The sequence below is a fragment of the Gekko japonicus genome, unplaced genomic scaffold, assembly GCF_001447785.1.
Source record: "Gekko japonicus isolate JY-2015 unplaced genomic scaffold, Gekko_japonicus_V1.1 scaffold206, whole genome shotgun sequence".
Taxonomy (NCBI): domain Eukaryota; kingdom Metazoa; phylum Chordata; class Lepidosauria; order Squamata; family Gekkonidae; genus Gekko; species Gekko japonicus.
Genome location: NW_015160842.1, coordinates 412,477 through 439,976, shown reverse-complemented (window position 1 = coordinate 439,976; position 27,500 = coordinate 412,477). Strand labels below are relative to the sequence as shown.

General features: G+C 42.2%; 1 protein-coding gene across 1 annotated transcript in view; it reads left to right on the top strand.

Moving 5' to 3' along the window:
* Nucleotides 1-27,500, top strand: part of TBCA (tubulin folding cofactor A) — a 69,225-nt gene that overhangs the window by 33,057 nt on the left and 8,668 nt on the right. Inside the window, exons 2-3 of the mRNA XM_015419558.1 lie at nt 7,679-7,784; nt 24,860-24,946. Coding sequence (XP_015275044.1) covers nt 7,679-7,784; nt 24,860-24,946 — 193 coding nt within the window. The remainder of the gene's footprint in view (nt 1-7,678; nt 7,785-24,859; nt 24,947-27,500) is intronic.

Here is a 27,500-nt window from a genome sequence, read left to right as displayed (position 1 = left end):
AAAATAGACCTGTATTTCATTCACTGTTAATTGGTTTGCTGTACTCAAATCAGAATAAAGAGTTATATTAAGACAATCACATTTCCGATATTCCCGATTATTCTGTTTTAGCTATAACTTTAAATTACATTGATAAATTTAAGAAACTGTATCTGCCAATGCTTCCACTTCCACACTGTGTAATCCTGAGTGGATCAATCTGCATTTCTACTGTAAAAGCCACCCTAGATACAATGATCCAGCCAAAACCAAAGGCTTTAACAGTGCTATCTTAAGAACATCATCTTGAGACTAAGCCCCATTTAATAGAGCAGGGTTCTGAATAGGATTGATCTCTAAGGCTTACTAATTTCAGTGGGAAAACTTGTTTAAACATGTTTAACTGTCCCGTAGAAACTGCTTGGACTTAATATTTTCCTTTATCAGGTATGATCAGAAACTCAAATTCTCTAACATATTCAAAGTATGTAACTTTGGATATATTAGTGTATTGAATTTATTTTTGTTTAGAAACATTAGGCAGGAATTGTAGAATCTGTATTTGGTCATGATCTGGTCACTTCTAGTATAGTTGAGAGCATGGGTTATGGAGCCATTGGAACCTGTGATGAATGAAGAAAAGCTGCTCCATGAGTGGAACAACTACAAAAAACACTTGGTTTTCATGTGTGTGTGTGTGTTTCTTTTGTATGAGAATTTGTATTATATAGGCAATCTCGTCATTACTGAGTACTAAAATTTCTAGTAGGCTCAGGAAAGAGAGTGATGGTGAGCATTATTAAACAGTCATCTGGTACCAGTGCAACATGTCTGCCGTATACCCAGTTGTGATGACCATGTAATGTTGGTGCAGTTGCACTAGGAGAGTTATTGCTTCCCCATATTTTGCTGATGCAGAAATTGTAGGAGTCAATATCTTGTTCTTAATATCTTTTTTAATAGTACAATTATTTAGAATGCAATCCATACATTTCTGGTGTAGTTCTGGTATGGTATGTTGTTGTTCGGTCGCACAGTCCAGTCCGATTCTTTGCAACCCCATGGACCACATCACACCAGGCCCTCCTGTCTTCTGCCATGCTCCAAAGTTTGCTTAATGGTATGAACCTGCACTAATAGTTGACCCCAGAACTTCATGCATACCTGAGATCTGAGAAATCACATGACCCTGCAACTGCTCAACCTCTATTGAGGCTGCTGTGACTGGTCAAAGCAGTCATGAGGATTCCTGGCTGGAAGCCTGAAGTCTGGGGTTCCAGCTGGTCATAATCTGTAAAGGCATCTTTCTGATTAAATGAATTGGTTGCAGAAGGCAAGCATGATACTTCTTAAACAGGATTTGACAAAATGGAAGCACAGGTTATAAAAGTTTTTACTGGTTTTAGATGGGAACACCAACTGTGTTCTTTTCTTCTAAAGAAAGATTTTAACACAGGTTTTCATGCTAAGTTTATTCAAACTTTTTTGCATACTTTTAAAAATTGGCCAATTTTTGATATTTAATTATATATGAGATCCTGTGACCCTCACAAAGAGCCTGCATTGGCTGACGAATACAGAACAAAATTCTAAATTAATTTAATTAAGTCAAACAATAAAATGGTAGACTACCACGTTTACATACTTATCCTTAACCTGTGAGTTCATTTGTTTTGCATATAACAAAATGAAACCCAGAAGCCTAATCCTTGTGCAGCATCATAATGGGAGGAAGCACCCTGAGTAGAAATGAACCAACGTAGTCCGTGCCTGTGTTTTTTAAAAGTTTGACAGAATACTGTACATTGAACACTTATAACGAGTTTGTTCCTTTACAGTTTTATTATAGAATTGGATTTATTATATGGTAAGCGGGGACTGATGGTGATGAGGAGCAGGATCAGTGAATCCTGTGGCCCTGCAGCTGCATGCTAATACTTAGAGACCAACATTACAATTTTGATCATTGGCTTTTTACCTATCCAACTGGGGAAAGAACACACTTGGTAGAAATCCTTCAGTTTGACATAACTTTGCCAATAAAATTAGGCACCATAATTATTTTGTTGTTGTTGTTGTTGTTCAGTCGCACAGTCGAGTCCGACTCTTCACGACCCCGTGGACCACATGATACCAGGCCCTCCTGTCTTCCACCATCCTCTGGAGTTTGCTTAATTTCATGTTTTTTTAAATTTTTTAAATTATTTTTTTTAAAACCCTTAACTTTAGTTCATCAGGAAGTAAAATTGCTTCTTATATCTACATGTTAGCCATCTTTTTAAAATGGTTTCTCTGAAATTGGAATGCTGTCTTCAAGAGTTCTTCTGAGAGTTGCTAAATCCATTGGGTTGGGCCCAAAGAACTACCAGTAGGCTCAGGTCCTAAGTGCTAGATTTGCCAATCCATTAGTTGAAGGTGCTGGCAATCATGGATCTTTCCCATATTCCTGTCTCTCCAACAGTCCTTTATGACCCTTGTAAAGTTTATTCCCAGGATCAGAAAGCTGCAGTGAGGCAAAGTAAGTGGAAGAAATCTCCTTTCTTGCTTCTTCTGTCAGCAGAGATCCACTGATGGGAAGAGGAAGAAGGGAGCAATTTTGCCCCCGTATGACCTGCACAGTTGCTAGTCCACATGGACCCCAGGAATAAACTTTTCTTGGGGAGGGGAACATGGGAATTTCCAGCCTTGTCATGTTCCACCTTCCCTGTACTACCTGAAAACCTATTCTTGAAGGTTATGGAGACCTTTGGGAAGGATACAGCATATTAGAAAACCTGCTGAAATTACAAACATAAATTGGCATGAACAGACAAATCCTTAAATTTGTTTTGTCCTTACCTGTGAACTCAACTACTACATGTCTTTATTAATTCTACTATTTACCATTCATTAAAATTTAAGTTTAATTTATTTCTATTTGGTGATGGAAATTGATGTAGCATGTGTAGTTTGGACAGGGCACCAGGATAAATATTTTTAAGCTACAAATTGCTCTTCCCAGTTTGGGCATTTATGTGTATACATTTATACCTTGTAATATGGTGAACTTTGGGGGGGGGGGACTTTTTAGATGGAAAGGTAAAGTAGTAAGACTATATTTCCAGCCAAAATTTAGAATTGAAGTTAAAATATACTTTATAGCTAGCAACTTTATTGTGCTGTCACTACTCTAATACACTTCTTAATTTCACTTGTTCACTTATACCATAAACAGTTATCTACTTGGATATCAATTGTGTCTGTAATCAAGGGCAGTATTTCCATAGTTATCAGTAGAGCTGTTGGTGTTTAATAATAGCTCTGTCTTGTGAACCATAGCAGTACAATTTCTGGCATGCCATTCGATGCCATACATGTGTGCCAGTTCAATCCTACAGGGGGGGAAGATGCCAGAGATCTGGAAAGACTATATGTGCTCTCTCTTTAGAAAGCATAGAGGCTCCTCTGCTACTTCAATTGGAATTTATTCTCCAGAGCTGGAAACCACAGTGGTGTGAGACACATCCTACTTTACCTCACATTGACCAATTAAGGCTAGTTGTGAATTTCATATGTTGGTTATGGTAGGACTGTGTCTTCATAGCTTCATTAGTTAAGATTTGTTGAGCATTCACTTCTTTCCTGAATTCCTAAAAAAATGATATCTAACAAATGAACCCTACATTAGTTTAAACTGGACTGTCAAGGTGCCTTATACAAAATTATAAAATATAATTAAATTGGGAATCTTCCATCCTATCCAAAACCTAGCACTGTGCTCCTGCGCAGGACAGCAGGTCTTCTCAAAATCTAAGTAGAATGATGATCTGTCTTGGCTAGAAAGGTGAAGGCCCCCCAAAAATTCAGAGAAAAAATTTCCTATTTTTTCCAAGGCCTTTTTAAAAATTGAGAAATTGGGAATTTTGGGGAGTACTGAAAAAAACTTCTTAGAAATATTTTTGACTTTTAGAATGAGTGAAATGTTTTTAAAAGCAAGGTGAGCATGCTGTGGACATACAGAGTTCTTAGATATGAGATGCATTTCTGCACCTAGAAGGATATCTCATTTTCATCAGGGCAGCAAGCAGGGTTTTCATTGGTTTTGTTGCCCTTATTTGACCTCTTGTGGTTGACCTTTTCACCACTGTGACATAGATACCAACAAGCTGGGTATCAAGTAGCTTGCCCTACCTTTCTGGAGGGGAAAAAAAGGAAGAGGTGGGGCAGCTGTTCTGGGCTGTTTTGTGCAGTCTCTCCATCCATGAACTGCCACAAACTGCTCTAACAGTTTGTGGCAGTTCATGGCGGTAGATGTGAACCACGAACTGGGCAAAATTCTTGATGAATTTTGCTTCGTGGTTCGGTTTGTGCCCATCCCTAGTGCAGATATTATTATTGACCCTTTGTATCACCCTAATTTCTGACCAAATAATATAGTTTATGTTATTTCTGTTTTTTAACTCCTTTCCCCCTCCTGCTTTTCAAATAACAAAAAATAAGGTATATGAGCTAAGGTAGCATAGGGAGCCTGCTTGTGGTTTTCTCGTATTTGGTATATTTGCTATCTTGCTTATAGAAAACTAAGGCATTTGTAACTTTTAAATTCCATAAACATGCCAAATGTTACAATTTTGTATGCTAAGTTATAAATTATGCATTTTACATTATTAAAGCAGTAAAATTAGGTTGGCTTTGATAGGAAAGCAAGTATTGAATGTATTTCAGTTTTTCCCAAAATTTCCTTTTTCTGCAAAAATGAAAAAGTTTTTTTCTATGCTGTCAACATTTCTGGAAATTTTACATCTCTAGTCTTAACACAAGTGGAGCAGTGTTTCCAGAAGTGAACTTTCTGAACCTTCATCCTGGCCCCATGTGTCTCTCAGAAATCATATTCCCAGTGATCAGCCCAGGAACAGTGTTGGTAGTACAATGGGAGGAGGAAGATAGGACAACATTTCCATTGATGAAAGTGCCTTCTAACAACAGCAAACAGTCATAAACCAGGGCAGAGGGGCAGACCTGCCACTCCATTGAGCAAAGTTTGAAGCTTCCTCCAGCTTGTTGCTCTTCCTCCAACAGAAAACCCACTTAAGTTGGAAGAAACTTAAGTTGATGGAAGTCTGGATCCATTCCAGTGTTTTCTGTTGTGTGATTCAGGCTATTTGGATTTAAAGTGAATCTATAATTAAATTAAAATTATGACTAGGGGCTTGTCTAATCTCAGCCCTCTAAAAGAATCATAGTAACTTTACTTGAAGATTTGAAGCCAGAATCTGAAGTTGGTTCATTAACCATGGTTACTGTTTGTAGTTTTGCATTATCTATGAATGGTGAATCTTTGATTTCTCCTTGTGTGCTGCTTCTCACATCCAACCAGGCTAAAGAGATACCCAACAAGACTTGATCAAAATCAGAACTTCTCTTGATATGCAGTACACTGTGCTAGGAGCCTCCTGTTCATGTTTATCCAAGGTGTGGGGATGCTGGTATGCAGGATGCCCAGGCAGCTCAAGGCATTTCCCTGCACCTACTAGCAAGGCAGGCTCCAAAGGCAATGTCTCTGCACTTTCCTTGGAGCCATGGTGGGAAGCAGTGACATAGGTGCAAGGGATGTCTGGACACTTCAAAGTGTGGGCAAGATGCATGCCGCATAAGGAAAGTTTTAATCTGAAAAACTAGGAAATTATAGTTTGTCACTATCCAGTGATTAATAACTTTATGATACAGTGAACCTTTTCCCTTTAACTGATGTTGTAATGCAAGCTAGGATGGCAGCCAGTTTTCTGAATGGACGAATGGAGAAATTGCAACCAGGATTTGTCAAAACAATCCTGGATCGCATAATTATCTGTGACTTGAATCCTGGTTTCACAGACCATCTACAGATAAAATAAACCACAACAATGCATTATGTCTGCATTGAACCTTATAGTTAGAGAGTTTTCTGAAATGCATCTCCTGATGATAGTAAGGTATTTGTGCTTCATTTTTCTGTGTGATATTTTTAATCATTATTTTAATGAATTACTCGAAGGTGTTTACATAAAATCTGCCATTGTGGGCTCCCAGAGTGTCAATTATATATTTGTTTTGATTTCAAGCCTATCAAACCCCACGGAATCAATTAGGAACAATCTTGGACACACTCTCTCCATATAAACAGCAAATTTAAGAGAATGCCGCAGTTGACTTTGAGATGTAGTAGGAGTAGAATTGGTATCTGTGAGTTTCCAGGGAGGGTGGGGTACAAATTGAATAATAATAATAATAATAATAATAATAATAATAATAATAATAATAATAATAACAACAATCTTTAGACTCCAGCCATATAAGGTTTTATAGACCATCATGCTGAGTGCAGAAGGTTATATGTTCTCTGGAGTACTAATGTAATATGATCCTGATTACCACCCTCTTCCAGAAAGTACCCTACAGCACTCCTACTACCATTAAAAGCAACCTTATACAGAGCACATAATCTAGCATCTAAGGCATGAAGGACTGCTTCATGGGAGAGGATGTGGTTTAGTGGCAGAGCATCTGCTTGGCATGCAGAAGGTCCCAGGTTCAGTCCCTGCCAGCTCCAGTTAAAAGGCTGAGGTAATTGATGATGTGAAATTTCTGTACCCTGGGACCTTGGAGAGCCAGTACCAGTCTGTGTAGACAGTACTGACCCTGATTCTGTATAAGGCAGCTTCCTGTGTTCATGTGTACTGGGTACAAGGAAAAATATGGAGTTGGTAGAAGACATTTCTGGCTGCTGCTCTTTCCTGAGTAGCCAGCCTCATCAGTGAATTCAGGAACACCCTTAGGCCATGGGTTTAAGTAACTAGAAAGAGCTGAATGCCATCAGGGGAGGGATCCCCACTTTTCTCCAACTTTCAAGGCCTCCTAATTATTATTGCCTCTGTCATTGTCTTCCGCCAACGCATGAACACTTTTTTGTTTCATTTGGCATACCTCCAGTAAACTCTTACTGGCCCGCCTCCTTTGTTGCATGTGTGTTCGTGTGTTTATATGTTTTTATTGTAATGTTGAATATGTATATATACACATTTTAAATGCTGTTTTAATGCATTGATGTTTGCTGCATTGTATGTTTGACTACATGTTTTTATTATAGTGTTACATATTTATATATGCATTTTGAAGCTGGTTTAATGCGTTGATGTTCGCCGCCTGGCACCCTGCTTGGTTGGAAAGGTGGCATATAAATGTCTTAAATAAATTAAATAAATTATATCAGTGCTTGCTGCTAGATATTTTGAAAACAAATTCAGAAAACTCTGGATTTGTGTTCGTGTTTTTTTTTGGGGGGGGGGAGATAAAAACTTCAGCTAGTAAGACAATATCTAGAATCCAAAGACCCATGAAATTAGTTCCATGAGTCTGAGTGGGCTCTCAAATAGTTTTTTCAAACACTGTTTCAAACAGAGTGATTAAAAAACTGAGCCTATGTCATATTGCAAACTCCTTTTGAAAGTCCAAAATTCAACTGGGCTAGTCTTATATGAACGTAAGTAGATCTCTGCATCTCATTGAGTATATGGCTACAATTTTAAAATAAAATTTTAATTAAATGATAGTATATTTAAAAATTGATTAATGAAGTAAGTAGCTGCAGTATTTACTAATGGTCTTGTTGAATGTTGATTATGTGACTTCAATTAGGAATACTTATATTGGTTTATAATAGAAAATGTGTTTTATTATACAGATTGGCAAAAGAAAAGGTTATGTATGAAAAAGAAGCAAAGCAGCAAGAAGAAAAGATTGAGAAAATGAAAGCTGAAGATAAAGATGACTATGGAATTAAAAAGCAGGTAAAGAATACCCTGGTTCATGACTACTGATTGATTTTTAGGGTTTTAACTCTAAAAGTATTATAATTTTGTCATCTCAGGGTAAACCCTGTTCTTCAAATTCATCATCTGTTTCCACTGTCTGAAAACTCTGTCAGATATAAAAGAAATGTATACAGTAATTTGTCAATAACTTATTTCAGTCTTGTATGTATTCTGTGTTTCAACATATGAAAAGATTCCCAGCACTACTTAGAAATCTTATAATTGAACTTACGGGCAGGATAGGGGATGTAAGCTTTCTCTCACCTATTTGCTCACAAATTAGAATGTATGCCCTTGCATTGGATGGAAGAATGATTTCTTACATAAAGAAATGCACTTTAAGGAATTCTGATAGCAGCAATTAAGGCTAATATGAATAAAAGAAGAAATATGCCTCAATCATTAGGTAACATTAAAACTAAAAAGTTCTCTGGTTGTGGGGGAGTTTCCTGGCAAAAAATGGCTTTTTGGAAAGTACAAAGATTTTTCTCTGAAAGAGAAACATTCCCCTAGAAAACACTGCTGCAAAACTGGGATTCTTCTCCCTGCTCTTGGAAGGAAACTAGCCCTGCATATTACTGGGGATCACTCTATGGTTCTAGCAGAAACTTTGAGAAGTGATTTCTAATACCGTATGCAGAGCCCCAGCCCTTTCCCCCGTAATTTATTTGTACATAATGTTGTAGATGAAGTGAACATTTTTACCACTGATACATTACTCCCCCCCCTTCACTGAACTTTGAACGAAGTAGGAAGGGAAGTGTTTTATGGGGGGAATCCGTTTCCATATGAAGTACTCAAAAGCCCTGTAAGCTGGGTGTACACAGAGGCTGAAAATTGTGTCTCTTTCTGAAACCACTCATGGCTTGTTAGAGGCTTGCCAGACATTGCTCTAGGTATAGTGCCTCTTGCTCTAACATCTCTGGAATTAGCAAGATATTATATGAGAAAAACAGGTTGCTTACCTGTAACTGATGATCTTCGAGTGGTCATCTGTGCGTTCACACCCATGGGATTCAGTGCGCACGCGCTGGATCGATCGGTGCTGTAGCAAGCGCTTTCAACGGATTTTCGTGCCCAGTCCCTTGGGCATGCGTAGGAACCCTACCGCACATGCCCAGAGGGGTGGGCGCGGACATCCCGCCAAAGCTCCCACAACTGTATGGCAAGGTTGCAGAGGCGTATGGAGACAGTGCCTCCTTGTCTGTTGACATAAGAGAGCGCCGTGGTGTTGTCTGTGAGGACCGTGACACATTTTCCCTTTATTAAAGGTAGGAAGCTGGTGACTGCGTGTTGTATAGCCAGGAGCTCTAGGAAGTTTATGTGTTGCTTCCTCATCTGTGCATCCCATTTGTATCCAACAGAAAGGCCCATGGAGTGTGCACTCCATCCCGTCAGGGAAGCATCCGTCGTTATGGTGACTTCAGGTGATGGAGGGTGGAAGGGTCCTCCCTGGAGGATATTCGAAGGGACAGTCCACCAAAGTAACGAGTCCTGTATGCTGGGAAGAGGGGATAGGAGGATGGTGTGTGTGTTTTTCGACAGGTCATAGTTGCGGATAAACCAGAGCTGTAAGGGGCGCATTTTGAGTCTGTCAAAGACGAGAACCGACGTAGTTGGATGGAGGAATCCAGTAGTTGGATGGTCGGTATCGGTGGAGGGAGTTGGGCCTCTGATATCGATACTGCCGTTGGAGCGAGAGGCACTAAAGGGGCATCACCTAGTGCAGGCACCGCTTCCTTCCCCTTCTTCGACGCCTTAAGGGGCTTGGAGACACCCTTCTTTGCGGACTTGTGATCTTTACTCACCTTAGTCTTCTTTTTGATTGGCGTGGACGCAGAAGATTACGACTTCAATGCCAGGAGCTTCGGTGTCGGATGGTCTCTTCTTCATCGCAGAGGTAGGAGTAAGTGCCGATTCCAGCAGTGCGACTTTAAGGCGTGCAGCTCGATTTTTTCTCGTTTGATTTGAAAAACGAGCGCAATGACGACAGGACTCAGGCTGGTGAGACTCTGAGGCAAAAAATGCACAGGGTATGACGGTCTGGAGGAGCAAGTTTGCTGCCGCAACCCTTGCACCTATTGAAGAAACCCCACTTCTTCTCCATAAAAGAAAATGAAGAAGAGGGAACGTTTGAGGGGGGGTAGCCCGAAGGCCTGAGGTAATCAGCAGAGTCCCCCTCAACAGAAACAAAAGGCTTTTAAAAAAAAGATTTTTTGAAGAACAAACAACAAAAAAGAGAAGCGAAAGGAAAAATAATATAAGGAAATGATCTCTAAGAGCTGAGGCGAATAGCCGAAAGCAAACCGATCTGACTGACAAAAAATAGGTCTATTCAACGCGGCGGTAAGAAAGGAACTGGCGGGATGTCCGCGCCCACCCCTCTGGGTATGCGTGGTGGGGTTCCTGCGCATGCCCAAGGGACTGGGCGCGAAAATCCGTTGAAAGAGCTTGCTACAGCACCGATCGATCCAGCGCGTGCACACTGAATCCCATGGGTGTGAAGCACAGAGACCACGTCGAAGATCTGTATTTCCTGTCCTGATGCTGTTGCATTTCATTCTTTGCTCTCTCTCCCCCTGCCTTGCAGCTGTGAAGTTTCCTCTTCACAATTTCTCATGAATAGCAAGATGTAGTTTCAAACCCTGTTGCCATTGTTACTTGTTCAGCTTTATATGTGCACTGAATTGTGTAGCCTTTTGTAAATGATAGAATTTCATGTGTGTTGAGAGGAATAGAAAGCATAATTTATGATTAGATGTGACATGGCAGTTCAAAAATGCACACAAAACAATCTGATTCTGCTCCAGCTTTGTGCAGTATACTAGGAGTAAGGCCCGTGTGGGAAGAAATACAATGAGCTCTAGAAGGAAGCTCCAGATGAGTGTCCTGGCTGTGGCTGGTGGGGTGGCAGAGGGAAGGGTATAATAGATGGAGGCAAGCCATGTTTATTTTCTTCTGCTTAGCTATAAGGCAGGGATGTCTCAAGTCATTTTGCTGCCTGAAGTGGGTACTATGGGAGGACAGCCTCATGGTAGCAGGTATGGTTCCCTCCACCCCTGACTTATGTTGATTTGGGGTTATGCAGTGGCAGCTAAGGTAGAAAACCACCTTCTCCTATGCCATGTCTTCTGGGTTCCAAGGGTCTGGAAAGCGGTTCCATAGACATTGTTATTGAAGAGGGGAAGAGGAGCCACTTTGAAATTATGAACCACTTTGATAAAAAGTCAAGTTGTGGCTGACTTATGACAACCCTATATGGTTTCCAAGGAAAGATACATTTGTTTGCCTTTTTATCAATTATTTTGCCTTTTTATCAATACCTGACCTGGATGGCCCAGACTAGGCCAGTCTTATCAGCGCTTGGAAGCAAAGCAGGGTTAGCTCTCTTAGGGTCTGGTCACACGGCGCTGTAAATGCGCCTTGTTCTCGCTGTAACTTAAACGGGAATATTTTGTTCTGATTTTACGTGTCTACACCACCCCTCAAGAGCCATCCCTCTTACTGGCTGCTACGGATGGCCCGCGGCGCGAGCCACTCGTGCGGCTTGGGCGCCGTCTCCGCCACCTGCTTGCTGTAAGCACTGACTTTTTTAAAAAATTGACTTTTTAAGCGAATGCCTGCCCATACGCTCAAACATTATTATTATTATTTTTTAAAAAAATTGAGTTCTTAAGCGAATGCCTGCCCATGCGCTCAAACCGGAAGCTTTTTTAAAAAAATTTTTCAGAGAGTGTTCAGACGGCCCTATTCGCAATAATTGCGAAATCATTGCGAAAGAGGGCTGTTCACATAGGTGAAATCACGCTTTCAAAGCGCGAGATCCAGGAAAGTACTTGATTTTCCGGGGTCAGGAAAACCCGCGAGTCTTTCACGAGTGAGCCTGCTTTGGTGCGGGAGGCGGATTGGCGCGTGTAAACAGAAACTTTAAAAGCGCGAGGGATCAGCAGCGAATCCCACAATAAACGTCCGTGTGACCAGACCCATAGTACTTGGATGGGAGACTACCAAGCAAGTCTAAGGTTGCTACAGAGAGGTGGGCACTGGGCAGTGGCAAACCACCTCTGAATGTATCTTTCCTTGGAAATCATATAGGGTTGCCATAAGTCAGCCACAACTTGACTTTTTATCAAAGTGGTTCATAATTTCTTGTTCCACAGTAAAGGCCAGGTGTGTTTTCCATACCCAAGCCTATTGCTATTGCTTCTTAGACTCCCCCTGCCATTCACTGAGATAAGGTATGGAAAAAATCAGAGAGAACTTTATACAATGCTGCTTTGTCTCCAACTTGACTCCACTGCTCTTTTCTGCTGCTGCTCACATATACTACCTGCAATTTCCCATGTTTTACTCTTAAACAGTGCACGAACAGAACAGCAACACTAAATGAGTGACAGTGGATAGGAAAGGGAATTTAGAAATGAGTCAGTGTCAGTAAAAACCATTTTACCTTTCCTCTGCTCTAAGTAGATTCCTCCCTTTCATTCTCTTCAAAGGCAAAAATTGCTAACCCTGTTCCTGGGGCTTGCCTTTTTCTAACTGATGAATTGCAATCTGGCCCTCAGCAAAGAACAGTCTAGTTGCATCAGGGCATGGGACTCCCTGTTGGTTGAAGATTATACTCAGTTAATGAGTCTGAATAAGAGAACATCTACCCCCAGGTATATTTACTTTTCAGTGGGCATCCAACCAAAGAGATGAATCTTCAGAAAATGTAGTTTTAACATTGCTTCCCTCCTACTCAGATTTTACATACATTTTCTTCAGTAATACTTCTGTCATATTTGGCATCCGGTCTAATCTCAACAGATAAATTTGAAAAACAACTTAAGTTTGTTTTTTGTGGTCTATGCAAATCTGGAAAAATTCTAGAGTTCTAGGTCTAAAACTGGTGCTAAAATCCCTTATCCAGAAGGATACTGATCTACTGCTCTGATACCGTCAAGAGTATGTGCCTTTCAGCTGACTTCTCTTTTGACCACCTCCCTTTTTGCAGTTACATGTTCATTCCCTGAGACAATTACTTCAGATGTGTTTTTCCTTCTCTTTCCGCCTGTCTTTCTCCCTAGCTTTAACAAAAAAATAATGTTCTTTAGTTATCCTTCAGGAGGGTAGCCGTGTTGGTCTGAAGCAGCAGAACAAAGTTCTTCAGACAGTGTGCTTGCACACAAAACTTTATACCTTGAATTAAATTTTGTTGGTCTTAAAGGTGCCACTAGACTCAAACTTAGTTCTTCAGTTATCCTGATGCAGTATTCCATAAGGCTAAAGGAGGCCAGTTAGTGAGCATTTGCCTTTGCTTGAGACATTCATGATAAAAGCCACTGTATCCTGAGCAGCAGTATTTGCTGGGCTGATCTGGATTCAGATTCCACTTTTTCCATGTACCATGGCTGGCTCCTCATATTATTTCCACCTGCAAAATTGAAAGAACAGTAGTTTACTTTTTGAAGTATACATGATTAGGCCCTTGATCCACAGATGCTGGCGTTCAGTTCTGTTTACACAGCTAGGGTTTCTGCTTTTCTGAGGTGCACCCTGCCTCCCTAATTCTCCATTGTGAGCATTCTGTTTACACAGCTAGGGTTTCTGCTTTCCTGATTCCTCCCTAATTCTCCATTGTGAGCTGCCTTTTTATTTTGGAGTTTTAAAAGCTTCTTATGACACAGTGAACCATATCCGGTTCTAACTGTTGCTTCTTGACCCTTGTACAGGTTTCTCAAGAGACATGTGATGTGGTCTGGTACTCCCATCTCTTTAAGGACTTGCCATAGTTTGTTGTGATCCACACAATCAAAGGATTTAGCGTAGTCAATGAAGCAAAAGTAGATCTTTTTCTGGTACTCTTGCTTTCTCCATAATCCAGCGAATGTTGCAATTTGATCTCTAATTCCTCTCTCTCTCTGAAACCCAGCTTGTACTTCTGTCCCTCAGAGTAGTTCTAATATATTTAAGACAACAGAGTCCTTCTTTCTATAGAAGTACTTTTCTGACAATTCCCTGACAGAAATCACTGGCTCCCAAATTCTGTTATCTCAAAAGCCAAACCCTTTGGCTACTGATCAAAGACCAAAAGACGAATGAAACTTTCCCCTTCAGATCAGCTGTTTTATTTCCTCTCTAAAGCTGATGCTGGCCAATCAGAGAGCGAGTAGAGCAGCCAATCACATAACCTTCAGGGGAGATTAACTCTTGTACTCCCTAACTCTCTGACACAAGAAAACCTGCTTTTCTTTGCAATCCATCACAGTAACATTGTTAAATAAGAGCTTTTATAATATTGGTGGCATGAGGACTGTGGATTTGCATTGTTCCTCCACTGCCACCCTTAATAGGCAACTGATCCACAAATTACAAATAAACTTGAACTAAAGGCAGCTGAATAATTTTATTTATTTTTTTATTCATTTGTTCGACTTATATTCCATCCTCTCTGCTGAGGCAGGCTCAGGGCGGCTTACATAAAAGTGTAAAACACATAAAAGCAATACAATAGAACATCATAATTTATCATACAATTATAAACAATCAGAAAGTGCTAAGGTGCTAGAGCCAAACTTGATGGTAATAATAAAATTATAAAATTATGTAGCGGCCGCAGCAGGACATGTTGGATTGATCAGAAATTCAGCTTATCTCATCTAATTTTGCTGGCAGGCACAGGCTGCTGATGCTGAGTCCAGGGGGCAGGCCTAAGCACAGTACAAGTTGTTATATGTGGCTCCTAATCAAAAGCGTGGTGGAATTGCTTTCTTCTTCAGTGGGGAAGTCATCCAGCTGGTTTGGTCATGCCTCCTCGCTATGCACATTTTTTGTTGTTGCAAGAGATTAGTGACTTCAGCCCTGGAGGAGCTGCAGGAAGTCACTACAGCATCCAACTACAAGGGTTTTCACAAGCCACATGGCTCTTGTTTTATTTACTAGCTCCAGTGCTCCTTTACCCAACCCGTTTACAGTGACTGGTCCTGTCTCTGTTTTCCCATAGTGAATCCTGCAGCCTTGGGCGAGCCCTTCCCCCCTCAAGTCCAACCTGAGTCCTGGGAAGCCTGCAAGGGAGGCTCTTCTGGGGTTCTTACACGCCCATCAACTCGGAATCCCTGTTGGGTTTCTTTGGTGGTTCACACCCCTCCCGGCTATTTAGTAGTCTGGCCTCTGAGGTTGGAGAGAAGTACTTCCCCAGCGTCTCCATCGTTAGCTGTTTGCAGTCTCCGTCCCTCTCTGAACTCTCCCAGCATCTCTCCTTCCAAGGCTGGTTATCTCCTCTCAGCCATTGCTCTCTCTCTTTCTTCTCCCAAAGTTTACCTCTCTCCTCTGTCAGCCCACCCCCTTGTTACCAGGGCCTGGCTGGTCTGCTGCTTACAGTTGTTGTTGCTAAATTCAACAGGATTGGATCAAGGCTGACCCTCCAGTTTTGATAGCTCTGCAGCTCCAGGAAGATGTCTGAGCCTAGCTCCTCATCGAAACAGAGTGTATAGAAAAGGGGGGGGAGTTTTCCCCTTCCTAATGGAAGAAGATAAACCAATAGATCCTTTGGGAGCAAAAAAACTCAACCACTACTGGTCTTAAAAAGAACGACACATCAAAGGAGAGGCCTCTTCCACCAGAAGCTTCAGGCAGTGGAGATCAACCACAAGGAGATCCTCTGCAGGAGGCTCTCACTGGACTAAGACTGGAAGATCCAAAGCTTCCCTTCCAGTGCAGGAGGCCCTCAGGAGAAAATCGCTCACACAGAGCAATCAGCCAACAGTGTGTTCGGGCTACTCCCCCTCTAGGGACTCAGAAGTTTCCAAGCCTGCCAGATGTTGCAAGCTGGGCCAGGAACAATGTGGGATGTGCTGTCAGAGCATGGAGCGAGTAAGAAAAGAGCACCAACTCAAGAAGCATAGTCAAGGTCCAGTCCAAGGTTAAGCACAGAGTCAAGAGCCTAGTCCAAGAGTCAGTTTGTATGGCAGGGTCTGAGAATTGAGGGTTACTCATGAGCAGGTTTAGTAGCAGGACAAAGTCAGATTTAGGAAACTGTCCGAAGAGTCACATAATAAAGGCAGGATCCATTGCAATGGTTGCAGAGTCAAATTTCGACTTGTTGCTTCCACGCCTAACAGCCTCCCTTGGCTGTTTTTTATAGCCATATGCTTAAGGGTCATGCTTCCAGCCAGCTACTTGGGAGTAATTGTGCAACTACTCAAGCAGCTGGCATCAAGCCAGGAGGCATGCACTTTGTTGTTTCTCCTGTAGTTCTGTTGTTAGCCTCTGTCTGCGGCGCTCTAAGGGTGTGGGTGATACTGGAGGGCTGGAAACTATCAACTGAGTTTCACCTATTGAATCAGGACTGGAGAGTATCAGTGGTTCTACCCTAGCTGTTAGCTGTGAATCCTTTCCTTCTTGTCAGCTTCTGCTGACTCAGAGCTGGCTACACAGGGCTCCTCTGCTCTTGCTCTTGCTGAGTCCTGGCTGACCCATGACACCGGAGTTGAGAGGAATAGTCAGTCCTCCAGGAAACAGCAACAGATTGATGCCCAGGTGGGCGGCAAGTCTGGGGAAAGCCTCAATCAGCCATTTACAGCAGGCCTCAGAGTGGCTGTAAGTATGGCGGGTGCATCATTTTCCCCGCGCTTTTCAGCAAACCCCCCCATTGAACTGGATGCTACAGGCCTTCAGGGCACCCTGGGGTTTCCTGGGCCCAATTATTTTTCCTGCCACGAAGCCAGTGGATTTTCAGACATTGTGGGGGGGGCGTTATTATACCCATTGACGGGAAATACCACCCAGGCAGCTGCTGGGAACAGAGGGAGGGAGTTAGCTGTTGTAGATCTTCTGGGTTGTATGGCCGTGGTCTTGGCATTGTAGGACCTGACGTTTCGCCAGTAGCTGTGACTGGCATCCTCAGAGGTATAACACAGAAAGACGAAGTTCTGTGTCAAGGTGTGGAGGGAGTGTTTGAGAACATGCTCTAAGAGGACTCATCCTTCCCCTTGGTCCAACACATCTTATTCCTCAGAGGACATCTCAACCCATCCCTGCCAAAAGCTATGTAAGGGGGCTCAAGGAATGAGTCTTTCTGAGGTTTATTCATCAGAGGTGTCTGATGAGGGAAGACCTACTTGTCAGGCTGCCAGTTTGAATAGGAAAAAATAGCAGGGGCAGCCACACTTCAGGCCACTGCAATTCAGCTTCATTTTATTCTGGCTCTGAGATAGAAGACCCCCATTCAATTAGAACAGGAGTGTCAAACTCATTTATTATGAGGGCCAACTCTGAGGCAAATGTAATGCCGGGTACTGGCGATGTAAACTTCATAAAGGACACTGGCAAACCCAATTAACAATATTTTTTTTGCTCAAAATACAAACAAAAGCAATTGATTCCTAGCAGTGAAAGCAATTGATTTACTGAGGAACCCACAAAATCTCCAATAAGTGTATTTAATCATATGCAATTTTTTTCAAGGGGGGGGGATCTTACATTTCCATACAAATTAGCTACTTTTTGTATATATAGCATTTTTAGGAGATGAGTCTTTGCCATTGCAAGTAGTGGTTAAGTGTGCGGACTCTAATCTGGGAGAACCAGGTTTGATTCCCCACTCCTCCACTTGTACCTGCTGGATGACCTTGGGCAAGCCATAGTTCTGGCACAGCTGTTCTTTAAAAAGAGCAGTTTCTGTCAGAGCTCTCTCAGTCCCACCTACCTCAGAGGGTGTCTGTTGTGGGGAGGGGAAGGGAAAGGAATTTGTAAGCCGCTCTGAGACTCCTTTGGTTAGTGAAGGGGAGGGTATAAATCCAATCTCTTCTCTTCTTCTAAATAAGGTAGTTTTTCAGCACCCGTCCATATGCCCAGCCTCAGCAGCTGAGCATGGCCATGGTCCATCTCTTGCTCTTTGTTTCCTCCCTGCCCCCATCCCTCTTCTGAGGATCTTGAGGAGGCACATCGGAATCCCATCCCCCCCAACATCACCACCAACCCTGTGAGGTGTGCCAGGCTGAGCAACCAGCCCCAAGTGACCCAGGCAACAGGATCCTGGCTCAGGAGGGTGTGTGCGTCTGAACCTGGCTGTCCCAAATCCCTTACACCCAGTTCTCATCCTTCCTGCATTTCCCATAGAGGCGGTGGGGCTGAGGAAAGGCCTGACAGAGAAACTGTTTCCAAAACCTCCAGGGGACGCTTTTTGTCCTCCCATGACCCCCTTTCCCTCACGGACTAAGAGGGGGGGGGAAGAAGGCAGGTTGCGGTCCCCCACCCATCCTGAAACTCACTCTGCCTCCCAGCTCTGCAACTGTCCAGATGTGTGGCGGCAACATCAGGGCCCCCATTTTCCTTTGCTCTTCCATTTGCTTCTGAGGCTGGGAGATCTTTTCTTCTCAGAGCGGCATGCTCAAGACAGCCCAGTTGCCTCCCAATCCACATACCAGCCCTCTTCCTCCTCTCTTCCCCACTGTCCCTGTCCCTTAGTCAACTAACTGTTGCTCTTTGCGCACTCACCCTCCCCTGTCACCAATTGAAAAAACATGAAGCTGGTTGGTGCAGCAATGGGAGTGCCAGCTGCTCAATTCCACCCATGTACTGGCCTCTCTAATCCTAACTGAGCTGCAGTCAGAGGAGGTGTGAGGGAAAGAAGCACCACACTTCCTCTTTCTCCACCTTCAATTCCATTCCCCCCCCACTATTTTAATTTAGCCTCTTAGCCCCACCCCCTAGCCATTTCCCTTCTATTTCTTGATAGCTTCTACCACACACGTGCACCTGCTAGTACCCCCAAGCAGCCTCCTACCTTCTCTCTCTCATACCAGTTGCTCGCAGGCTGGGTAAGAGCCCTGGACAGGCTGGATCTGGCCTCCAAACCTTATGTTTGACACCCCTGAATTAGAGATTCTGTTGCCACTAGTTCTGATAAGGAAGAAGGGGAATGGTCAAGAGAGGACACAGAATTGCATGAGAATTCTGTAAAATTTTCACATTCCTTTCACAATTACAGGGTGGAGATCCCAAGGATTTCAGGGGGTTCCATTTCTTTCACTATCGGCCTAGATTTCAACAGAGACAGTTCCTGGCTAGCAGGCAGGATAGAACCCAACTGGGGAAAAAACCAAATGCATAATTATTTGATAAGTGGCAGACTCCAGGCATTCACCCACAACTGGGAAGTCTTGACAATCAGTGGGTTCTTTGCATCATCAAGAAGGGCTACAATATAGAGTTTTCACCCATTCCCCCACACCAGTTCATTCCATCTCCAGTGCCCAGATCAGAGCAAAGACACCAATTACTCTTGGAGGCAATAAGTCATCTTCAGCACATTGGGGTAATAGAGAACGTTTCTTCAGATCAACATTTCCGAGTGGTCTATTCAGTGCTCTTTGTAGTCCCAAAGAGGTCAGGAGAGTGGGGACCAATCATGAACTTGTGAGCTGAACTGGTGGGTTAGCAAATGCAGATTCCGGATGGAATCTCTGTGCTCTGTTATTATACAACAAGTTGACTTCTTAACATCCTTGGACCTCAGGAAGGCTTATCTGTATATTCCTATCCAGACAGTTCCTACATTTTGCCTTTCAGGGACAGCATTTCCAATTTCACCCTCTCTTCATCACCATGAGTTTTTATCAAAGTACTAGTCACCAGTGTTCCCTCCAAGCTGAGTTAGTGTGAGCTAGCTCACAGTTTTTTAGCCTCCAGCTCACACATTTTTGTCTTAGTTCAGGAAGCATGGTGTCAGAGCAACTAATTTATGTGGTAGCTAAATTGCTTGCTCACAACTTTATTGTCAGTAGCTCACAAAGTAGAATTTTTGCTCACAAGACTCCACAGCTTAGAAGGAGCATTGCTAGTCACCTTGACTGCCAGATTGTTTTAGCAAGGGATTTTCGTCTACCCTTTCTTGGAAGACATTTTGATCAGGGCAAGGATGTAAAAACAGTAGAAAAGGACACAGAGGTCACGATAATATTTCTTCAAGCACACAGTTTTTTGATCAAACTCCAAGAAAGCCACCCTACACTGTCCAGGAATCTAATTCATCTAAATGCCAGGATAGACACCAGAGTGGCAAAAGTATTCTTGCCAAAAAGAGAAACAGAAGAAGATCAAGGAGGCTAAAGAGGGGATCCCAAAGAAAACTCTGTGGATCTTATGCAGCTGTCAACCATAGACCTGATCCCCTAGGCTTGTTTCCATGCCAGACCTCTTCAATGGACACTATTACCTTATCAGAGAGACATGAGGACGAAAAAAAACACAGGCTAATCAAAGTGAGCAACTCTGTGAAAAGATCCCTGAGGTAGTGGACATCTACGGCAAACCAAGTTGGTAAGTTTCCTGCAATCTCCCCATTTGGTGCTGACGATGCCAGCAGAAGAGGCTGGGGAGATCACTGTCTAGGACAAGTTGCCCAAGGAATGTGGAATCACTTGGAGAGGATACACGGTATAAGCTTCGAGTGACCAGATATGCTCTGAGGTCCTTCCAAGATCTCCAAGGTATTAGTGTGCACAAATGGTACAACAGCCAAGGTGCACATCAATTGACAAGGGGGAACCAGGTTGATATCGCTGTTAATGGAGTCAAATCTCCTACTCAAGTGGGCAGAACAACATCTGGTGGAACTAAAAGCGGAGCACCTGAGAGGGGTGGGAAATCGGCAAACTGACGGGCCAAGCGGGGAGAATCTCAACTGTGAGAATGGAGTCTGAATTGGGACATTTTTCAGCAAATTGTGGGAAAATTCAGAACTCCAATCATGGATCTATTGACTTCGCCTTCCAACCATCAGGTTTCGAGGTTCCTGACGAGGTTCCACAGTCCCAAAGCGGAATGTGAAGATGCCTTGATTCACGCATGGCCGAAATGTCTTCTGTATGCCTTCCCTCCAACTCCACTAATCAGCAGAATCGTGAACAAGATAAGGAGAGAGAAGGCAGAAGTGATCTTTGTAGCCCCATTCTGGCTCAGATGACCATGGTTCTCGGAACTGATAAGAATGTCAGGATTCCTCCCGTGGAGACTACTGTATGTACATAACATGTACATGTTCAGGGTCCAATTCACCATCTCAACTTGGCTTGGCTGCAACTGACGTCATTCTTTTTCTGTTTGAATGTTGGAAGCAAGGTCTAAGACACCTTTTACCACTATTTTAGGTCAAAACAGGTTATTTAATTTGTCGTCAAACAAGCATGTAAGATGTTTCTTAAAGGGAACTATGTAGTTCGCCCTGCCAGTCAGGCACAGATTCCCCTCATGGAGTCTCTCTAAGGTGCTTCAAGCACTGACCAAGGCCCCTTTTGTGCCATTAAAAGCAATAGAGCTGAGATACCTCTCATGGAAAGTGGCCTTCTTAGTGGCAGTCTCTTCAGCTAGAAGGGTCTCTGAGGTAGTGGCCTTATTAGTGAGAAGAGAGCTGTGCATTTCCCACAAAGATTTAGTGGTGTTAAGAACAGACCCTTCCTTTATTCCCAACGTTAAATTCATCTTTCAGTGCTAATCAGCAACTGATACTGTTGTCTTTTTGTCCAAGTCCTAAAGCTCTGGGATAAGCTGGATGTATATAGAGTTCTGCACATCTGTTAGAACAGGACAGCACAGTTTAGACTTTTGGATTCTTTATTTGTATCCCACAATAACATATTTCTGGGGAAAAGGGTATCGAAAGCTACTGTCGCCCATTGGGTTAGTCTATGTATTCAGAGGGCATATGAGTCTGTAGGGTTAAGGTACCCTAGGAACATTACAGCGCACTCCCAGGGCCGCAGCAACAACAGCAGCAGCCTTCTCCATGAGAGCACCAGTAGAGGAAGTCTGTAGAGCGGCCACTCGGTCCACCTTTTCTACATTTGTTAAACATTATAGGATAGATCAGTTAGATTCTGCCGATGCAGCTTTTGATAGGAAAGTTCTACAGCAAGTTCTGGAATTTTTTTAAAAAAAGTTTTCACCCACCCATGGAGACAGGTTGTGCAATTAACCAGCTGGATTACTTCCTCCACTGAAGTAGAACAAAACATTGGAACTCACCTGAAGGTTTCTTCTCATCAATGGGAGGAAGTCATCCATTTTCCTGCCCCCCTTGAAGAAAGGTGACAAATATTTGTATGGATGTTTAGGGAGCTGGGTTATAATATGATTGGAGGGTCAGCCTCGACCCAATCCAGTTGAGTTTAGCAAAAAAAATAATAATAATGCAAAGCTCTGCCTGGAGTGAGAGGGAGGCATTACCTAACCAGCTGGATGTCCTACTGAAGAGAAGACACCTTCCAGTGAGTTCCAATGTTTCGTTCTCTCCCTTATTGTAGGAGAGCACCTGGCATAAATGAAGGGGGAAAGTGTTACATATTTTATATCTTTTAGGGATTGGTATTTCCTTCCTGTCCTTGCTAACAGTGTTTTCATCTTCAGATAATCTCCATGCATTGAAGTACAGTAGGTAGTTTGCATTTGGAAAAAGGGTTTCAGAAAATTAATGTTCACTAAGTTGAGGAGAAACAGACTATATAGGTACCACCTGAGGGAGGTCATGTAACTTTATTTGTAACCTTGAGTTTGATAGTCCTGCATGAAGTCACAAAATGATGCCCTTTGCCCTCTTTTCCCCTATGACCAGAACAACCGAATGAGTCCTCTTATTCTTTATTGTCCTGCTAGTTAGAGGACAGGAAGTGCTTTTTGCTTAATTTAGTGTGGGGTTCACATAGCTTGAGATTGGTATAGTAGCTAGTAGGGGTGTGCATTCGGTTTATCTGAGTTGAAAAAATGTCTTACTAGTATTTTGGGGGCATTTTAAAGCTGAATGCAGATCAGAGATCTGTATTCCGCTACTGATATAGCTTACCCCCAAAAAAGCTTTTTTTTTTTTTGCTTTTATTCGGGTGCATTCAGCTGTGCCAAAAAGGAATTTTAAAAGATCAATCTCTTTAAATGCCTTCGCCTCCAAGCTCCACCACCGTGGCACAACTTGGCTAGTGAACTCAGAAGGCATATGTCTTCTGAGTTCACTTGCTGAGTTGTGCCGCTGTGCTTGGAAAAGATAATAGGCATTTAAAGAGACTGTGGTCTCTTTAAATGCCTTCTCTTCCAAGCCCTGCTGCAGCAGTGTGACTTGGCAAGCACTTGATGAGTTGTAAAGAGATCACGGTCTCTTTAAATGCCTTTTCCTTCCTCCATTGAAAGAAATGGAGGATGGGGCATGTTCTTTGGGGGCCTATTGAATTGGATCCCCTGGTCCAATCTTTTTTCAAACATGGGGGGGGGGGTTTGAGGAGAGGCATCAGCAGCTATGCTGCAAATTTGGTGCCTCTACCTCAAAAAACAGCCTCCCCCTGAGCCCCAGATACTCCTGGATCGATTATCCATTATAATCAATCTCTTTAAATGCCTTCGCCTCCAAGCCCCACCACCGTGGCACAACTTAGCTAGTGAACTCAGAAGGCATATGTCTTCTGAGTTCACTTGCTGAGTTGTGCCGCTGTGCTTGGAAAAGATAATAGGCATTTAAAGAGACTGTGGTCTCTTTAAATGCCTTCTCTTCCAAGCCCTGCTGCGGCAGTGTGACTTGGCAAACACTTGATGAGTTGTAAAGAGATCACGGTCTCTTTAAATGCCTTTTCCTTCCTCCATTGAAAGCAGTGGAAGATGGGGCATGTTCTTTGGGGGCCTATTGAATTGGATCCCCTGGTCCAATCTTTTTTCAAACATGGGGGGGGGGGTTTGAGGAGAGGCATCAGCAGCTATGCTGCAAATTTGGTGCCTCTACCTCAAAAAACAGCCTCCCCCTGAGCCCCAGATACTCCTGGATCGATTATCCATTATACCCTATGGGGACCAATGGTATAATGGAGCCAAAAAAATTCGGGTTTTCAAAAAAATTCCTGAATCCCAATGCCATACCAATATTGAGATTTGGGAATATCAGAAAATAACAATATGAAAATACCAATATTTTTCAGGTTCAATATTCCTGAACCTGAAAAATACCTTTTTTTTTGCATACCCCTAATAGCTAGTGATAAATATCTGAAGGGTGAGAATGTAATACTTAAAAAGCAAATTCAGTGTAGATGCTTCTGAGAACTTGAGTAGGCTGTGTGTAGGGAGCTTGTCTTCAATGGACTATGAAATTCACAAGAAGTTGAGCATGTTACCTTGCCCACATGCCAGACATATTGAAGCATGCTCTTTTCATGGCTTGAAGCACATGAAATAATGTAGGCTGAATCCTGTTAATAGGATTTATGTAAATACAGATATGTGAAATCTTGAAATTCTTATCACTGCTGTAAGAATCTTCATGCTTAATAGATTTACTAATTGATTTTTATTTCTAACCAGGTTAGATACATTGTAGAATTGGCTTTTTACACCATCATGTTATTGCATGAATTTGGGGGCTAAAAGTATTCTGTGAAATAATGTAGAGTGGCTTTGTGTGCAATTACAGAATTGTATTTTGTAGATGTATGCAAGATGTTCAAATTCAGTGGGGTGCCAGATCAGTAATTTCGCTCAAAGAGCATGGTGAGAATAATCTTTCTCCTAAAACAAAGCCCAAGGATAAGTAATAACTTTTTATGCATGATAAGCATCAAAAATATGAGCCTGCTGGTCTTTGCTTTTCATTTTTCTTTACCTTTGTCTTTTAGTCAGAACCTCCTGCAGTGAGCATACAATGTGATCAATAACTCAATAACTTTTTTCATGCAGTAATTATCTTTGTGTGGTATTATCTGAACACTGTTTTTATTTATTACTCAAAAGATGCAGGAGATATTTATATAACCAGCTGATCCCATTTGGGACGAAGCTGTTTGTGACAGCAGGGGAAATGGTTCCTATTAAAGAGTTTTTTAAACAAATATTTCACAGAAAGCTTTTATCAGCTTTTGCTTGAATTATAAAAAATGTTCTAGAGTACTACATTTCTTTAATGAAATAAACTACTGTGTTTTGTGTACCGGTTGCACTTCAGAATATTTTCCTGTTATTAAAACCACCCATAGTCAACAGTAAAGTTGTACTTTATCACTTTAAACTGTTCATGTAGTTCATGAGTTTCCATTTTGCAGACTGAGGTCTTACAAGAATCTCGAATGATGATTCCAGATTGCCAACGCAGATTAGAGGCTGCTCATGCAGATCTTGCTCAGCTATTAGTAAGTACAGAAGAAATCATTTCTGCAGGGTTGTCAATCAAATTAAAAAGTTGATTAATTAGCTGTCTTTTAACTGATTAATCGACCCTATGTGAGTCTGCTTAATACCAAAATCCTTGATACGTGTACTGTTTTGAAATACTGAAGTATGAAAATTTAAATAAACAAAGGCTGGCACTTGTTCTTAAAAGGAAATGCCATATTTAATGTTTTTATTTTCCATTATGACAACATACCCAAACTTAAATAGTTCAAAACTAAATGTGTGCCATTTATTTTACCTTGATTAAAATTTCTTCTTACAGTTATCCAGCTGAAGCATAGAATAAAGCTTTAATTGGTGAACAGTTAAATAGATTAAAACTTGCAGGCCCAAATTTCTGCTGTATATCTGATAGAGCTGGTGTAGATAGAAAGCTAATGTGATGCAGAGAATAGCATGCTGGCCTTAGGAGATCTTGGGTTCAAATCCTTCTTAAACCATGAAGTTCCCCAAATGACCTTGGGCCAATCACGACCGTTCTTAGTCTAATCTACCTCAGAGGATTGTTGTAAAGATAAAATGGAGGAGGGGGAAGAACCATTTATGTCATTCTGAGGTCTTAGGAGGAATAATGGGATAAAAATGTATTAAATAATATTCACTTGTCAAGGGTTTGGGAATGGGTTGTGAAATTACATATTCTGTAGCCTTTCTCCTCTCTGTTGTGAATTTCCTCTATGTTGGTGCTGACCATGACAAAATCCTTAAGCAGGATATGAAATCTATTCAAACCTTGATTTCAAAACCTGGTTAAAATTGAACCTGATTGGTAAGTGTGGTTCTGATTTGTATCATATAATCATGGTAGGGAAAACTCACACTAAAATGGGGAGAGAGCTTGTGATTCTGATAAAGGGATGGCATGGTGAAATATCATATCTGCATTGGCCTTTCATGTACTCTATGATTTTAAGATGAGCTGAAGTATGTATTTGCCAAGTTGACTTCAGCAGTCACATTAATGTTAATATCTTCTCCACCAAAACAAAACTCTCCACTAATTACAGAGCTTATAATGCTATATATGGTGTTCTGTATGGATTTGTATGTTTTGGTAGTAATTCATTTTAATTTAAAACAACCTGGATTACAACATAAGCAGCCATAACAAAGAAAAACTAATACTGCATGCCTCTTTTAAAAAATGTACAATTATTAGATAAAAATGACACAGAAAATGTTTGTTTAATTTGCTTTTGAAAGATCTCAGTTAAAATATCTGACATGATGATGGTGAGCATTACCATTGTTCCCTCTTTGTACTGATTACACCAATGTTGGTTGGGCTACTGAGTGCATTAGTACACATCTTCCCAATGTGTTTGAAGGTTTTCCACTTGGTTGCTTTTCTATTTTTTCCTTCAACTCGCTTTCCTATACAAAGCTAGTAAGCTGAGAAAGGTCAAGTTGGGAAAACCAAATTCACTCTGTGTCATAAGCTGCCATAGCCTTGGGAAGTGTTTCTTGAGCTGGGGCACATGTGCCTGAATCATTGCCAGAAATGGTTTCCAATGCATTGTGGCCATCTTTCTTTTCTCTTACCTACAAAGGTTAAGTAATAGTTTCTTGGCATAATTAATATAAGTGACTGGCTACACAAGTCCTGCACAAGAATAATACATAAGAAGAGCCCTGCTGGATCAGACCAGTGGTCTCTCTGGTCCAACATCCTTTATCATACAGTATCTAGATTTGAGCTGGAGTAGACCAGAAAAGCAGGTTGCTTACCAGTAACTGGTGATCTTCAAGTGGTCATCTGTGCATTCACACCCATGGGATTTAGTGCACACGTGCTGGATCGATCGGTGCTGTAGCAAGCTCTTTTAACGGATTTTCGTGCCCAGTCCCTTGGGCATGCACAGGAACCCCACCGTGCATGCCCAGAGGGGTGGACGCGGACATCCTGCCAGTTCCTTCAAACCGCCGCAAATCAACCCCTATTAAAAATGTAGAAGCTGACAGCAGCGGGGAAGGAGGGCGGGTGGTGTGAATGCACAGATGACCACTCAAAGATCACCAGTTACTGGTAAGCAACCTGCTTATCTTCGACGTGGTCTCTGTGCTTTACACCCATGGGAGATTAGCGAGCAATAGCTTACCTGGAGGAGGGTGCTGGCAGGTCTTTTACTGCATAGCCGAAGACAGAATGTGACGTCCCATGTTGGTATTGGTGTTTGTACGGACGTCTAGGGCGTAGTGCCTGATGAAGGTGTTAGGCGTGGCCCAGGTAGCAGCTTTGCAAATGTTCGTCAGTGGCACTCCCTGGAGGAAGGCAGTGGAAGTCGCGACAGCCCTGGTAGAGTGAGCCCTGATAGGGCCAGGTAATGGCTGTTTGGCGAGTAAGTAACATAGATGAATTAGACCTACAATCCACCTTGACAGGCGCTGGGCTGTGATGCGAGTACCCAGACGTGCCGGAGTGTACGAGACGAAAAGTTGTGAGTCCCGTCTAGTTGGGTGGGTTCTATTGAGATAGAACAGGAGAGCCCGCTTCACGTCCAAGGTGTGTAA